At 43.6% G+C, this 16,898-nt stretch overlaps 1 protein-coding gene across 2 annotated transcripts; it reads right to left on the bottom strand.

The window, feature by feature from the left end:
• Positions 1-933: 933 nt before the first annotated feature.
• Positions 934-15,226, bottom strand: esr2b (estrogen receptor 2b). 2 transcript variants are annotated; one of them, XM_076107364.1, is made up of 9 exons: positions 14,799-15,226; positions 12,951-13,150; positions 12,742-12,858; positions 10,990-11,349; positions 9,863-10,001; positions 6,004-6,137; positions 2,678-2,861; positions 1,875-2,180; positions 934-1,042 (listed from the first exon to the last, which is right to left on the bottom strand). In XM_076107364.1, exons 1-9 carry the CDS (start codon positions 15,224-15,226, stop codon positions 934-936), a joined length of 1,977 nt encoding a protein of 658 aa, XP_075963479.1. The 2 variants fall into 2 exon arrangements, with proteins under 2 accessions (XP_075963479.1, XP_075963478.1); XM_076107363.1 differs by having other exon boundaries at positions 12,951-13,169; positions 14,812-15,226.
• Between the last annotated feature and the right edge of the window lie 1,672 nt (positions 15,227-16,898).

Genomic DNA, 16,898 nt, shown 5'->3' with positions numbered 1-16,898 from the left:
AAGTTATTATCTCTCACAGTTGAATACCGTACATATTCTTTCCAAAATAAGGTCCCACTGGAAGGGGAGGGACTTGGCCTTTCTATACAATTAGAAAGTAATGTTTAGCATGTTAGGAATATATGTACAGTTAGCAATTTTATATATTTACATAACTTTTAATAACCCTTTAAGAGTTTAGCCCGTTACGTAACTCAAGTTAAATCATTTTTTTTGAGCCGATACCAGGTTTTGGGAACAGGTCTGTGCCCCACATTGTACTGTGTAAATACAGCCTTAGTTTAACCAGATGAACCGAGAAGACAGCTCGCGTTAACAGTCATCTTGTTAAAAGGCCACAAACTGCTGCTTCTTGACTCCACTGAAACGTGTAGTTTTGTACAAAGAGAGTAGAAAAAAACCTGGATGAACAGGCGCCGATTAAAATACCAAAGTACACGGTAGAAGTGAAGGAGAAAAACACCAGTGGGAGAGAAAGCACTGCCCTTTTTTTTTTTTTGAGCTATACGACTAACAACCGTTATGGAAATGGACGTGAACTGTGTTGACCACATGCACCTTTCTGTAAGTCACTGCAGACTGTAGGCGGCTTGTTCCGGATGTTACACCGAGGTGAAAAAAGAAAGATACAAATACTGTATATCAAAAAGGAGCTCAAACTGACTGGCAGAGGTTCAGTGATGTTCCCATGAACACCGGCTGTAGTGCACGTTCACAAGAAATATTTACGCACACAAAATATACATTCGATGAAAAACATTTTTTTTTCTTCTTCAAAGACTAAAAACATCTTAATAACAGTAGAGGGAAAAATACCTCCGAACAGCTCTTTCTGTTTGTTTTTTAATCCTTTTTTGTCGTTTCCGTCTCTGGATCTTTGGGGGGATGAAAGCCTTTAAAAGGTTCAGTCTCAGTTCGTCTCTTTCAGTCACATCACCCCTCTAAGGCCGTTTCCATGACGCCACGATTGGCGATGATGTAATCCGTCGGTTCTACCGACGGACAGTCGTCTCCTGCGTGCAGTGACCACGGGTGGATGTAGCTGTGAGGAAAGTTGTCACAGTTATGATTCATTAGGAACCAGTTTGACATACTGAATATTTTCTTTCCTTCCAACTTTCCTTTATTTTCCTCCCAACCTTATTTGTTTCTTGTACTTCTTACTTCCTGTCCTTATTATCCCTTATTTTCTGTCCTTTCTCCATCACTCCATAATCTTCCCTTCCCTTCTAGCTACCTTTTTCCTTCCTTCATCCCTTTATTCTTACCTCCTTTCATCTGTCCTAATTTCTTTCCTTGCAATTTTTATTCCTAACCTTTCTCCTTTTTCTTCCTCCTTTTCCGTCATTGTTTCTTTCCCTGCAATTCCTTCCCACGTTCCCTTCTTCTTTCCTTCATTCCCTCTTTTTTACCTGCCATACAACTGTCCTTATTTCCTTCATTCTGTCCTCCGTCCTTTCTTTAGCCTCTCCTTTCTTTTCCTTCTGTCGTCAACTGATCCGAAAGCATGAAAATCCCCCAAAACTCGTAACATGAGTTTCTACCTCACACAAAGGCCGTGGTTACACTTGTCTTTTCGATGTATTTAAATGGTAACGCCTGATCGGAAGCACAGACTGTATATAAGAAGTAGACGTGGTCGTCGTGACGTCACCCATTGGTTTGTGGACTGATGTTTGGAAGCCTTGAGTTTGTGCTTTATGGTCTGTTTGACTCTAAATGGACCATAATTTACTAAATGAAGAACATTTCAAGAACATTTCTGAATCCGGCACCTTTAACTGGTAACTAAAGTGGTGGTATACTACCCCTGGTGGTATTACTTCTGAACTAAACTAAAGGATCAAAGTGTTTCCTCCACCACTGTAACTTACTCATTGCTGTCCATGTGAGACACCCCTGAACTCTGAAACGGAGGTGAGGACTGGACGGGCAGAGCCTGCAGGTGTCCGTCCAGGACCGGCTCCTCAAGAGGTCCACGTGGACCGTCAGCGTCCGGCTGCTGGTGAGACGGGGGTTGGGCGTACTGGTTCTGGTCAGAGTAAGTGTCGGAGCTCGGTGAGGAAGACGGTTGACTGCCGCTGCTGGTGGTGTTGGCGTCCAGCATCTCCAGCAGGAGGTCGTACACCAGCACCACGTTCTTCCTCTTCATGGTGGACAGGTGGTCCATGCCTTTGTTACTGCAGAGGAAGAGGAGACGACAGCGAAGCAGAGAGAGCACAAAGAGTGAATCACATGTTACAGATGGTGACCGGAAGAAAAAAAAAAGTCTCACAAATCATGACAAAGTTGTGGTTGTTTGAAGCTTTTGGCTTTATTTAGTATCATTAGGTGGTTTGGGATGGAGGGAGAGCCCTTATGTGTTACTTTCTTGTATAAAACATTTATAAAACATTGTGATGTTCTTCATCATCACTGTCAAACAAGGAAGTTTTTATTGGTTTCTCAAACATCTTTCCTAAAGATCTTTTCATCAATCAAGAACTGTAACTTCAAGTATTCCTTGTATGAGCATATTATTACCAGTAAGAGCATTACTGTACGAATGTGTTTGTGGGAGTGTACTAATCACAAAGACAGAACGTTGGATCGTGTTTAAAGGTCTCTGTGTGCTTTTTTGATTCTCTCCTCTGGACTCTGCTGCGGTTTCACGGCTTCCTGCCGTCCCTGGCTGTACCTGACGTGGCGGATGTGGGAGAGCAGCATGGTGAGGTGTCCCAGGCGAAGCGTCTGCTGCTGGGTCGACAAGCCCAGTTTGGAAATGGCCCAGACCAGAGCATCGATCACCGAGTCCAGCAGACGCAGCAGCTTGTTCCTGCTCTCCAGCTCCTCGGCCGTCTGAGGGGAGCTCGTACACAGATCTACAACACAGATTTATCATTTTTACTTCAGAGGTAGACGAACACAAGTATTGGGCCAATATTGACCTTTAATTCATCTTTTTATATAATCAGTTATGTGTATGCCACTAAGGCTGCGGCTCTTCTATACCAAAGTAAGAGAAAAGAATATGAAAGATGAATCTATTCTTAAAGACTTGCAGACAGGATTAAGAGTTTAAAATCCCCTCTGGCAAGCATGAACGTGCGCCGTAATTTTATAACAACTGCCATTTTGAATTATGAGAACATTGACATTTTAGCCTGACGGTGAGCTCAGGGCTATTCATCCTCTCGACACCATAAACACTAAAACTAAACTCCAGTCATTAGTTTTTGTGCTGCCTTGGACCAAAGTGCTGGTCAAAGGGAGGTGTGTCGGCCCGATAGTGGAGCTCGAGCAAAGGCCAAGAAGTTATTCAGCGATCGTCCACTGGAGATCGGTGATATTCAAACGACAAATAACTGTTGAGATATCCGACTTTCAACCGAAGTATTGGACGAACCGACACACTGACCGCTCCGGAAGACGGCGATGGAAATGTGAGTGAGAGTTGGAGAGGTGTTGTGTTGGAGGTCAGAAGATGTTCAATGCCTTGGCTGAATATTCAGCTGATTTCAGCAATGCGGATGAGATGATGCCAGATTTCAGGAAACTTCAATAACAAACAGACGAGATAAAGCGAAATGTAAATAAAAACATTGTATTTCTCTGTAGGGTTCTTCATCCTCGTCCACTGCAGGTAATATTAGCGATGCCATTGGGGGGTTTGCTAATAAGAATAGGCTAATAAATTAAAGCTAATAACTTAGCCAATTGTTTAGCTGCAAGATTTTGGAACTTCTTGTATTGTTTTTATTCTCACGATATAATCAAAAAGAACCGATAAGCAGTGTCGATAAGAATAGTATCGCTAAAACCCTGACGATACCCACGAATAATTAACAATCTGAGCCAGTCAGCGGCAAAAACAAGCACTTTTAGGGGTCCGTGTCCTGTTTGCTGGCTCTTTTCTGTCTTTCAGGATGTTGAGCGTCAGCTGATGAGCCACACCTGAACCTGGTGCGTTCCAGCTTTAACGTCTCTCCACCTGATCTTTGACGGGCTCTTCTCTGGCTGACACAGCTGCTGTTTAGGTTTGTTTGCTCCACACGTCCACACATGCTGACATCACCGACTACTGACTTTCCACGGTTGTTTTGTTTAATTAATATGATCCGTTGTATAAATGTGGTTATTTATTACTTGTAACTCGTCTGTTCTCCCATTTAAATGTTGCATCCTTTGAGTTGTAACAACGATGAAAACCAAAAGATTTGATGTGGCAACGCAATCCATGTTTCAATCAGAGTTGCGACATTTACACAAACAAAAACTAATCACAAGTTTAATTTGAGTTTCTTTAATCGAACAGTGACCACGTCCTTGTAAACATCTGGCTCATCGAAGACCACAATGATGGACATTCCAGATGAAAGAGGCGGGGGAAGCTATAGATCACCCGGTCCACCCTCCGGGACCGAGGACGTACTGAGCAGTTGAGCCACAACTTCCATCTGTCCAAATGCATAAATCCTAAAATCCCTCCCCTGCTCTCTTTGACGTTTTCAGACTCGATTTCACTTCTTTCGCAATTTGTTATTTTCTTTTTCTTTTTTTGTAAGGCCAGCTGCAGTGGAGCAGAGTCAACAGAGAGGACAGAGTCGGGCAGAGACGCCGTGTGTGCGTCTGTTAGGGAGTAACTTTGTTTAACATGCAGAGAGGTCGGTCACCTCGATGAAACCTGCACAGTGGCTGCTGCTGGTGCTGCGTGAGGACACCGTGACCGCCGGGAACACACGACGGGTTTAAAAAAAGAAGAAGAAAAAAAGACAGCCGTAGAGCAATAAAGTCCATCTTCAGAGCTCACTTCATCCAAAACCAACAGTTCTGCAAATGCAACTTGTGTGGAAGGATCACCTGCACTTTACTGAGACAGCATCCAAAGACTAGTGTAGTGTAACCCTGGAGCACAAGATGTTGTGAAATGTCTGTTATTGTGAAGTTCCCAATGACTCAAACTTAACTTCAACTCAATGAAATACTAGAAAACGTGAAGGCACCCAAAGAGTGCACATCTCTGCTAAATTGGTTATTTTAGTATATACACTTTTTTTAAATCAGATTTGGATCAAAATAATCACCATGATAGATATTCTTACCGATGTTATTTATACTACTTAATCCTGAATATGAACGCTTGTATCAATGTGTCGACTCAGTCATTCAAACTTAGTAAGTTGCTGTAATGACATATCGGCAAAATATCATCAACTTCTGCAGGACTGCTTGAAGCTGATGAATGCTTGTATCATGGCCACGTTAAATAATAATGGTAGTTATTGTCAGAGAGGACACAAGTACAAAGATATAGAGTTATTATAAACTATTAAGGTAGAGTTGGTTTCAGCTCAAATAGCAGGTGTCATTTTAACAAATCTCCTCATCGAGACTTCCATCTCTCCTTGTTAGTTTTATGTAAATATTAAATTTATGCAGTACGCTTCAATTTCACCATATAAAATAAATACATTTTTCAGACCAACAGATTATTTATCTGATCATGCCACACAAAAATAATAATTCAGCAGAATCTTCCAGGATCGTCAATATTTGAAGCAGGTTGCTCCTGAAAACACAAGTTATAACTATAAGAGAGCTGCAGCTGTTATTTCAATGTGTCAGGTACGTTTTTTATCAGTATCTCATACGTCATGTTGCACATCTCGTTTTGGGCGCAAGACATCATCTGGTAGCCTCTGGAGCTCATGCTCGCTACTTTCACTAAACACAGACTGTAAACTGTAAATGGAGCTTTCATTTCCCGGGCACATCACACCCGGTGGCACACAGAACTGCAAAGTCATAATCTAAACGCTGATGGTGTCGTTATTCTGTAGCGATTACATTGTGTGTGTAAGTAACCACAAACAAGCAGAGGCACAAACTTATCTGGGTTATGTAAGAACCAAATGTACCGATTGGACAGAATCGAACAGGATTAGTCGCTTGCTGCAAACCAACTCGTCCGTCGTAGAGAAAATAAAGTGAAGACTGCGGTTTGTCTGCGTCAGCAAAACTCACTGGAGTTGAGGAGGATCATGGCCTTCAGACAGACGTACTCCTCCCTCTGAAGCTTCAGCTCACGAAACCGGGAGGTGGCGGCCAGCAGCATGTCGAAAATCTCCATGATGCCCTCCACACACTGTCCCTCCTCCCTAGATACACAGAGAGAAGGTGAAAGGAAAAGGCTAAAGGATGAACAACAACACAGAGGGGAAGACAAAGGCACGGAAACAAAAATGTTTTCTCTCAGAAAAACTAGTCCCCAAACCACTTTTCAGCTGAAAACCAATGTATGTGTGCATTTAGCAGGCGGCAACCTCCGGTTCTGCTGACTGAAGCCAATGCAGAAGTGTCTTAAAGCTGCATTCTCTCTAGTGTCCACCAGGGGGCGACTCCTCTGGTTGTATAGAAGTCTATGAGAAAATGACTCTACTTCTCTCTTGATTTATTACCTCAGTAAACATTGTAAACATGAGTTTATGGTCTCAATCTCTAGTTTCAAGTCTTCTTCAATACAGCATGATGTTCATTTAGTACATTATGGTCCATTTAGAGTCAAACAGACCATAAAGCAGGGGATGCCTTAGGGCGGGGCTACACGGTGATTGACAGGTCTCTACCAGAGACGTATACGGCGTCTCTACGTCACTCCTCCTCAGTCCTAATATGGTCACTTCCGTTCATGGGTTGCATAATTTTTTTTAAACATACTTGCTGCTACTCTACTACTTTGTGATTGTGTGTTATCATACACTTGATAACATACTATTAGTTTGCACAAAGAGCAAACTAACTGACGTAAGTGCTTTGCTGCTGTTGTTACTCTGATAAATGAACAGCACATCAAAGATGCAAAATAAACTCGGAGGATCTGGATCGGACCACGGGCGTCACAAACTGTGATGCTAATGTATGTGGTGAACTGGAGTCTGGGGACGAACCCTCCTTTCTTCAAGATTCATCAAACCTGTTCCCAAAAGCAATATCCCAAGTGTTGATTAGCTACAACGACATTAACTATGGTCCGTCCCGTTATCTCTCAAATCTTTGCACCTCTGACTTGACAGAGACACCAGCAGATAATTCACACACTGCGACATCTTTCTCTGAAACACTTTCAAAAAACACGCGGCTAATTAAGTGAAATGGTGGAGGAGAAAGAATGTGTGACAGAGAGAAGCTCTGCAGCAGCAATGAGCTGATTAGAGAAAGAAAATGAGTGAAAACGACTTTCTGCCTCTAGTTGAGTAAGTGGATGGATTAGCATCCAGGATGTTGTCCTGAGCTAACACAGGCTAACGGGGACCTCTCAACAGAGAATACTAAGGCTGTGTTATGAAAACACACCAAGGTTAACCTAACCCTATGGTGATAGTTTCCGTGGCAGTGGGGAAAGAAAGGTCAAACATGAAGAACTCATCCCACCAGTCACGAAAAAAAGACTTTCTATTGTCCTCAAATACATTCACTCTTATAATCTCACTCTACTTTCCCATCAGGATCACTTCAGTTCTTCTTGTCAACAAAGACCAAAGACCACACACACACACACACACACACACACACACACACACACACACACACACACACACACACACACACACACACACACACACACACACACACACACACACACACACACACACACACACACACACACACACGCTATTTTTTTCATCCCGTTTGTGGGATGTTCGCTGAAAACTACCAAACTGTCCAGCTGTTGTAGGACATAATAAAAAAGAAACACTATGTATATAAAGAGTCACATCTTCAGCAGGAACCAATGGGCTCGCAGCTGAGAGCAGACAGCGACAGGAAGTCATCGAGTACTGAGAGACGAGCTGACGCACCGTCAGTTCGGTTGCATTTGTTGAAAATCGGTAAAACTGTAGAATAACAGCTGGCCCCAAAAGAATGACTTCAGAAATAAAAAGGTGTATTTATACATATAAAATGTGTCACCTTCATAGTGTTTGTGTAGGTTCGATATGGTCATGCACACTGCTGCACAATGAATCAACAACAGCTACAGCTGATAATCCGAGTTGTCACTCTGCTGCACTTTGAACACCAGAAAGAACACTTGGCTTTAATGTTGCAGTAACTGCTGCTCCTGCTGACACATTACAGGATTAAGTGCACGGGTTCATGAGCAAATCCAAACGGCTGGTAGCCTGCAGCAGCCTGATTACAGCGTGTTTACCATGAATACAAAGGGTGAACCGGAGTGCCAGAAAGAGTCAATCGTTGTCTGGCTAGAGTTGAAGGCCATTGCGGAAGGGAACAGCAAGCGATAAAAGATTTTTGGCAAGAAAACGAGCCAACAGTCCAGAAGAATCGGAGATATATCTGCAGCAAGGGTTGCTGATATCTTTACCGTTTCAAGGTCTGAGTGAAGCTCGTCAACTCAGCGCAGTGTAACAATGCGGCTTTAAGATTACACTGTGACCACCAGCACTGTTATGGCAAACATGGCAGCCGCACACGAGACTCACATTTAGAAAAAGCAGTTCAAGTCCCATAAAATCTCACATAGAGGCGTCAGCCTTCAGTTCATCTCGAGGGACGAGAGAAACAGGCTTTTCTATGAGGCAGATGTTATTAGAGACAGATGTTTAGTTCTGATTCCCAACACAGTCGTGTGTGAGAACATTAAGCTCCTTTAAATAAGAAAAAGTAGCAATTAAATAATGTTAAAATGTATGAAAAGTAAAGTGAAGCAGAGGGGTTCTCAAAGTGTTGTCCTATACATTATTATCACAACTAAACATGTTGATGTTGCAGCTGGTCAAGTTGAAGCTGTTTTCATTTGTAACAATGCATTCAAATAATGTATCTGCCAAAACATTAGTAAGCTGTCAAAAAGTAGTTTTAGTAGAATGAAAAGTCAAACAATTCCCTTTGAAACACAGAGAAGTAGAAGTATAAAATACTTAAGTACCTCAAAACTGTATTAAAGTACAACACTCACTGTCCTACAAACTTTATCAAATGTATCAGCGGCGTACTTACTCTGCTGCTGTGACTTTCCTTCTTTCACATCAATTAGTGAGTGAGAGCAGCGTTTCTGTCAATTCATTCTACTTTAACTTCCTCGATGTCGAGCTGCTGTTAATGAACTACTTCGCTTCTTGCTGATGTTTCACAACAAAAGCTTTCCTGGAAAGCAATGTGCTGAATTACTTCTGATATGGACCAGCACTGACCAGCGAATCATCACGACAACATAGGAGCAGATCAGACAACATGGGGCGGTTCTGACTCAAATATGATCCAACATACTTAGAAGAATATATTATAAATCTCCGTTGAAGTAAATCAAGAACCACTCATCTAGTGACATAACGAGAACCTACATTTAAGGGTTACTTACTGAACGGTTTAGATATAAAAGTAAACGTCCAGCAGAGGCCTGTTTTAGGTGATTCAGCTCCTTTCTCTAGTTTCACGCTCTCCGGTTGGACTGTGTTGGTGTGACATGTTTGAATGGCTACCTTATGCTCTGGTAGGCAACAGGTAATGTTAGCTCACTGGTCTAGCCGTCCCATCACAGCAAGGCAGCTCGCTGGAGAGAAGAATAACTGTATATGTTGTAATTCACTTGATAACATCTTAAATTGATTTGCATTAACAACACTATGACATTAAGCCAGAAATAAAGCAAAACAACATGCTTGTACTGCACATTCATTTGGAAAAGCACTCATTGAAACATACTACTGTAAGAGGCCTCTGCAAGCAAATCAACAGCAACTAAACAATTAAACCTGCAAGCTGGCCCATGAACAGCTTCATAAAGAGCTCTATAACGGATCAGCTACTTGTGCACCAGACTGCTGGTGACGGAGGTAGAAATGTCACCGAGCCTGCTCACCTGTTGAGTTTGAAGTCCGGAGAGAAGATGAGTTTCCCGGGATGATCCACCGACCTCCAGATCAGGCCCAACATCAGGATCTCCAGCCAGCAGCACTTCAGCAGCTGGATCTGGTCAGCTAGACTCAGCTCTACAAAGCCTGAAGACAAACCACACACAGCGTTTTAGACCAAGATTAAAACAAAAAAAAAAAAAAAAAGGGAATATGGTCTTTATTCCAAAAAAATAAAAAATTGTGAGTCTTTGTGATCCCTTCACATTAACACCTTTCCTGAACACTGGCTGAGAGGAAGAGAGGAACCAATAACAAGGACAGTGGAGAAAGAAAGAAATTCACTAGTTTTAGTATTTTATGTAAATATATGTATATTAGGTAAATGATGATTATATCCGTTTATCCACGAAGCCGTGATCCCATTTGTTTGTTTATTCAACCAGCACACGCAACATTTGAAACACCGACATGAACGACGAGTGGAAGATGTGTTCACCGTCGCCTCGGCTTTGTTTTCACCTCCATAACATTGAGTCTAGTTTGCTGGATTTATCAGCGAGCCCGACTTCCACACGTCGCTGATGGTGACAAAGTGAAACTGCTTCCACTGACCGAGAATCATCGCCATCCAACTAAAGAACCGTAGTGTTGACCCTGACCTTTAACCTCGTCGTGGCTCTTTTACTCAGCAAGGCCGCACAGGAAGCCTCCCGTCTCATCCGATTACATGGAAACATGAAGTAGAAACAATTAAAAAGCTAAAAAATGCTGTTTTGATGCCGATAGATGTGATAGGAATGAAAGCTTGATATTAGCCGTTTTTAATAACTGTGAACTATATCATTTTTCCCCTCCTCCTCATTCAACAGCAAGACGTCTGCATTGAATCCATTTTTTCCCCGTTAATTACGCTTCATCGCCTGGTTGCACACACACACACACACACACACACACACACACACACACACACACACACACACACACACACACACACACACACACACACACACACACACACACACACACACACACACACACACACACACACGTGATCGGGGCCTGAGGTTAGATTTGTTGGAAGAGGCTCAGTCCTGCAATAAGGATTCATATCAAGCCGGGATTTGGATCTTACCCGGGATCTTTTTAGCCCAGCTGATCATGAGCACCAGTTCTTTGTCTGCCAGGTTGGTGAGGGACATCATCATGCTGGCCTGGGTGAAGGGCTTCTTCAGGTCCTCCATGAGGTAGATCTCCGGAGGCTCCGCCTCCATGATGCGGGAGATGAACTCCTCTGGGCTCATGGCCGAGTGGTGCGCATGGTTCGCCTGAGGGAGCGGGGCGAGCGGGGCGAGAGGTGCCTCTAGGTGGAGGTGCCGCTGGGCCCGAGAACCCAGCCCCACCCGGACCAAACCCCTGCCTGAGTGATCCCGAGGCTGGAGTCCACCGCGGCGGTGTCGGGCTCCTCGATAGCTGCAGCGTTCACGCCTTACACCTGGTGCATGAAGACAGCAAGAGAAATAGACATTCGATGTATGTAAGATGACATAGTTTCATGTCCAGCAGCTCATATCAGTGGCTACTAACAGCTTCAAAACCTAAATCCACTACGATTCTTAAAAACGTAGATGCATTGGATACTGGACCACTGAGTCCACTGGGAGCTGGTTTCGGTGCCTTCAGTCGAGCAAAGGCATCTACAAACACAATCCAACACTCGTTTCTCACTTTAGACATGTGCGGACAGGCCTGGTTCCCAGCACCGCTGCAGCGTTACAACCAAGGTCAGACCAGATTCACAGAGTAATCAACACAACTCAATGTGTCATGACGTAAAATATGACACACTTAAAAGAAATCTCAAGGGCAGAGACTACTTCTCACAAATAGCGATAGCCAAAATTTCCTGGAAATCTGTGGAGCCAAAGTTGCTGCATTCAAGGGCAGAGGGCCACCGTCTGGAATCAGCGAGACAAATCTACGCGAAGCAAGACGTCAGCACTCTTGACTAGGAATTAATTGCAGACATAAAATGTTTTGTTTTATTGTTTCTGTTGCGAGGTGTTTATAAAGTGGCAATAGAGCATCTTTGTGTTTTAACTTTGCACAATTTAATAGTGATAGAATAATGACGCCATCAGTGTTTAAATCTGTTCCATATAAGCCTCGCTTTCACCATGTAGTCCGTCTGCCACCGGGTACGATCTCCTGGAAACTGAAAGCTTTATTTACGGCTAATTTGTCCGTTTCCACTTTAAGATAGAGTATAAACCCATGACCCTCAAGGAGCAGAGAGCCAAGTGAAGACGTTTTCCTCCTGTGGTGGAAATCTGTGAAACTGGTCGACTGCGAGAGGATTTTCACGTTGTTGTTATTTTTGATTAAACAAACAAGATATAACATGTTAACTAGTGAGCTTTACAGACGTGGGTAGGTGGATTTCGTGACATCTGAACAGAGGCTGAGAAGCAGCTTTCCCCTGCTTTCAGTCTTCATGCTAAGCTACGCTAATCTGTGGCTGGCTGTAGCCCGATACTTAATGGACAGACATGAGAGTGGTATTCATCTTCTCATCGCAACTTTTCCTTTACGACTAATGGAAAAAGAGCCTGACTTTCAGCTGGCTTCCCATGTAGAAATAATAGCTAAAATGTTTACTATTCAAGCTTAGAAGTAGACAATATGCTGCAGCTCTACATCCATCCTGGGAAATGATCAGACATCGGTATTTAAGTGGTTCCCATCCTGTGAGTTTTCAGAAGTACATAATGCCATAATGAGCACACAGGTAACACTCTCCACCTTTTCACTTTCAGTGCTTGAAGTCGTTTCAGAGCTGCAAGACGACAAAACATCAAGGACCCCAATTAAACAGGGGAGCACCTACCGCACTTCATCATGCCCACTTCGTAGCATTTACGGAGGCGGCAGGCCTGGCAGCTTTTACGTCGGTTCTTGTCGATAGTGCATTGATTTGTGGCGGGGCAGATGTAGTCATTGTGTCCTAAGAGGGGAAAGAAAAGACGTACGGCAGAATTACTTGAGGAGCAGAGCAACAATAGACGGGGAATAATCACGGACAGAAAGACTCGATACCTTGGATGCTCCTCTTGAAAAAAGCCTTGCAGCCCTCACAGGACCACACTCCGTAGTGGTACCCCGAGGCGTAGTCGTGGCACACGGCGCAGAAGTGCATGTCGGCTTTCCCCGCTGCAGATGAACACAAGGAGGAGTTCACGCCTTCCAACCCTTCTCCGGATCTCTTCCCCAGCGGCTTGTTGCAGCTGATGATGGAGCTGCAGGAAGAAACACAGACTATGTGGAAAAAAGGACAACTTGACATTTTGGAATTTTAGCCTGTCATCCACCCGTCATTAGTCTTCCAACAGGTTTACTCTCTTCTGAAAACGTCTTCACAACCGCATAGCAGTCAACTGCACAGCTCCCATCACTGAAAGATAATGGCTGTTTAAATACCCATCATCCATGGCCAGTGGCATTATGATTACCAACTGGTACAGTAGCACAGATCACGACTAAATATAAAGTACAACTATGGAGCAAGAGATAAATCCCTAATCAACTGTTACTGCTACAAATATGGTAATTTCCGTTCATCGGTTGCAAACAAGCCAAGATGGGAGACGGCCGCATTCCAAGATGATGACAGCGAAATGGCCGAACTCGAGGTTTCACAGCGGCAGTCCACAAACCAATGAGTGACTTCCCAATGACTAAATACAGCCTCTGGTTTCAACTCCAACAATTTCACTAGTCTGTGTGGCTTTCCTATCATCCAATGGACATCTTAGCTGAAGAATACTTAAACCACCTTAGCCATTTCATCTCTCTCTGGTGTCATTACAGCCTTTGTCCCTCCACCAGAGTCTCCCATTGTTTTTAAAGCATGTGCACGACACTCCCCCACTCTTATTTTGCATTACAATGTGGTACAATAGTGTCCAAGAATACTGGCAAATCCAACGATTTTATTCTGCATGCTACCATTTGTCATGAGCCCGTTAGCACAAGCTGGAAATCAGGTTTTATCTGATCTTTAGTGGTTGAAGTTCACTTTGTGTTTGATGTTCATTAATCCTGATTTATTTATCTAGGTATTATTATAACTTTGACTTGTGATGAGATGCGACATTGGAAGCATTTCGATTGCCTCTCAACAGGCCTACAGCGACACGGCAGCTCATAGCATCTAAAGTGCTGACAGAGCGGACCGTTTTTAACCTGAGGGAGAACCGGAGAGTGGGCGCTACGCTTCCACAACGCCGCTGTCGGTCACGACGGCGTTATCAGCTGTAACCGCCGTATGAGAACAGCGCAGAGCGGCGGCCGTGAGCTAACCGGTAGGACATGCTCACGTGCACTTACATGCACTAAAAGCATGCTCTGCCTGCCCGGCTATCTCAAAAAAAGCAAGGAGAAGCTTTGATAACAACACACACAGAGGAATAGAGACTTCATTCTCTGCTCATGTAGACACTACCCCACTATATCTGTAGATAGCAAATAGTTGTTTGATGCTATATTGATGCTCAGAGGGTCAAATACAGCTCCTTTAAAGATACTATGGAAGTCTTGCAACGAACTAGTCGCACATGAAAAGCACACACCAGCAGAATTCAGTGAAGATTGCAGCCAAACCAGGACACATACTTAGATTGGACTGCACAGTTCTAAGTAGGCTACTCCAATCCAAACACAAAGCCACATTTTTTTTTTTTTGCCTCAAAACGTGTTTTATGACAGCCGGGGGACAAAGCTTCTTGGCTTCTAGAGGTCCATTTAGAGAACAGTAATGGCAGAAGGTTTTCAATTTCTGACCATTTTCCCCTCACACTCACCAACTGGCACTCACCAAACAATTTATTATCATTTATAGTTATTGCTATACTTTATCCATCCATGGATCAGTGACAGTAAACCTACCTGCTGGCCAGGCTGTGGGTTTTGGCTTCCAGCCAGGGTGCATGTGGGCTGGGTTCATTGTAGACGAGAGGCTGAGGGCAGCGCAGAGTCATAGAGGGCATGTTGGGGTGGCTATTGGAGGGCCAGAAGGCTGATGGGCTAAGAGGGGAGCACAGAGATGACGGGCTGTCAGTGATGGCCGGCCTGGCATAGCTCAGCACGGACGGGCTGTAGAAGGTTAGAGGTCCGTGGCCGTGGTTGTACTCGTGGCTACTGTCCGTGTACGGGGAGGGGATGCAGACCGTTTGGCTGTCCATGCCCAGAGAAGGGCTGTACACGGCGGGCAGGAGTACGCGGGAGCTCGGCCTCTCCGAGGATTTGCTGGAGTCCACCTCCTGTAGCTGAAGCAGCGGTAACGAATCAGCATCCAGTCTGGGGGAGGAGGCCATGTCAGAGGGAATCTACCCTTCACAGTGATGATGAATATGATGGGGCAGCTGGTTCCTCTATTGCATGTTCTAGTGAAGACGAGTCCTGTGGTAGAGGGGGAGAAATACTGTGGTTAAAATATGAAATCCAGATTTAAATAACAACAACAAAGGCTACATGACAAACACACAGACAGTCAATTTACCAGATCCCACTAAGCACTGATCAGGGGATTTGCAGGTAAAACAAACAAACATGTAAATTAAAACTGGGTTCAATTTGGTTGAAAAGTCAGATTTTTAGATGTCTGCTGTGACTCAGTTGTGAGCTCAGTTCATTGGGAGCTGCGGTGTTGCTATTGTGCGAGGACCCTCGAGCGTCCACATGAAAACACAAGATAATGGGATGTTGTCTTTGCTAAGTGCATCACAGTCAGAGGGTCAAATGAGATCCTGCTGAAGCACGTGTGGACAAGATCTGATAAAAACGAGCTTTAACAAGACACATTTATTGCCCAGTGTCCACAAAAGGAACTATTCCAGGAACCTTTCTGGGAACTCAAGGACATCACCTGCATTTAAACCGACAGAACCAGGGGCCAAATTTAAATTGAATTACAGGTTTGTAGCTTCGGCCCCACAAAAATCTGGATTTGGTACTTTGGGTGCCATGAGACTAACTATCTACAAGTCATGTACAACGTTCATTCACACTGTCAGCGAGCACCGATTGTTGTCGTTTGTGAAAAAGTCAAACTAAACCCAACTTCGTTTGATGATTGTTTCAATGCAGTTACATATTAAAGCACAAAAGTAACCAGGACCATTAATCCTTGACCACCTCCCGATATATCATGAACATGCACTTCTTCATAAAGCTCAAATGAGCGATTTATTCCAGGTTTGTGCATTTACAAAGGTATAATAAAACCAACTTAGACCTCTCGTACAAAAAAGCCTCACAGGAAAAATTTAAGAGAGAGATTCAGGAGAAAAATACAAAAGGTGTCCTCGCACAAGTACCATTGACTTTGTGCCGTCTATGAAAGAAATCTTGTTTTTTGTAAAAATCCTGGGGCTCCTTAGTAATTGAAATCATTAATCTGAGATTTGTGCACAGGTGAAGTCCAGAAAGGGTCAGATGTTCCCACAGCCCTTTGTGAGGAGCAGTTATTGTATAAAGCTGGTGCACTCTCTTTGATGAGCCAGGTTCAATGACGCAACAGTTTACTTACCGTGTCAAAGGTGACGAGAACAGCTCTGTATTCATTAACCGTGTATTCAAACTATGAACATTTGTTCCAGACACAGAATATAAATACCTGTGTGACCTCACGCAGCTTATACGGTAACCAAACTCTGCCAGAGAAGCCATCAGCTGTTCAATCAGTGTAAGAAGCCGGCAGCTCTGCAGTGAACCTCTTGACACCAAGAATCACTAGCAGGAACATACAGCTGAGATGTCTGGGAAGTTTGGAGGTTTAGTGTATTTTTTATCTCCATTTATTATAGGATTATAGGATGATTAATGAAAAAATTGACTTCGTAATGTCACTTACACAGCTTATTTAAAGCTTAGTGACGATAGCCACCAAAAGCTAATAACACCTGTGTACTGCATTGAGCAAAAGGCACATTTTGTTGCTTATGAATTCAACTTTTTTTGTAAGAGATAAAATGTTGAAATCAAAAG

The sequence above is a fragment of the Anarhichas minor genome, unplaced genomic scaffold (genome assembly GCF_050575085.1).
Source record: "Anarhichas minor isolate MPS153535 unplaced genomic scaffold, ASM5057508v1 ptg000038l, whole genome shotgun sequence".
NCBI classification, from domain to species: domain Eukaryota; kingdom Metazoa; phylum Chordata; class Actinopteri; order Perciformes; family Anarhichadidae; genus Anarhichas; species Anarhichas minor.
This window is presented reverse-complemented; position numbering and strand designations above follow the sequence as displayed.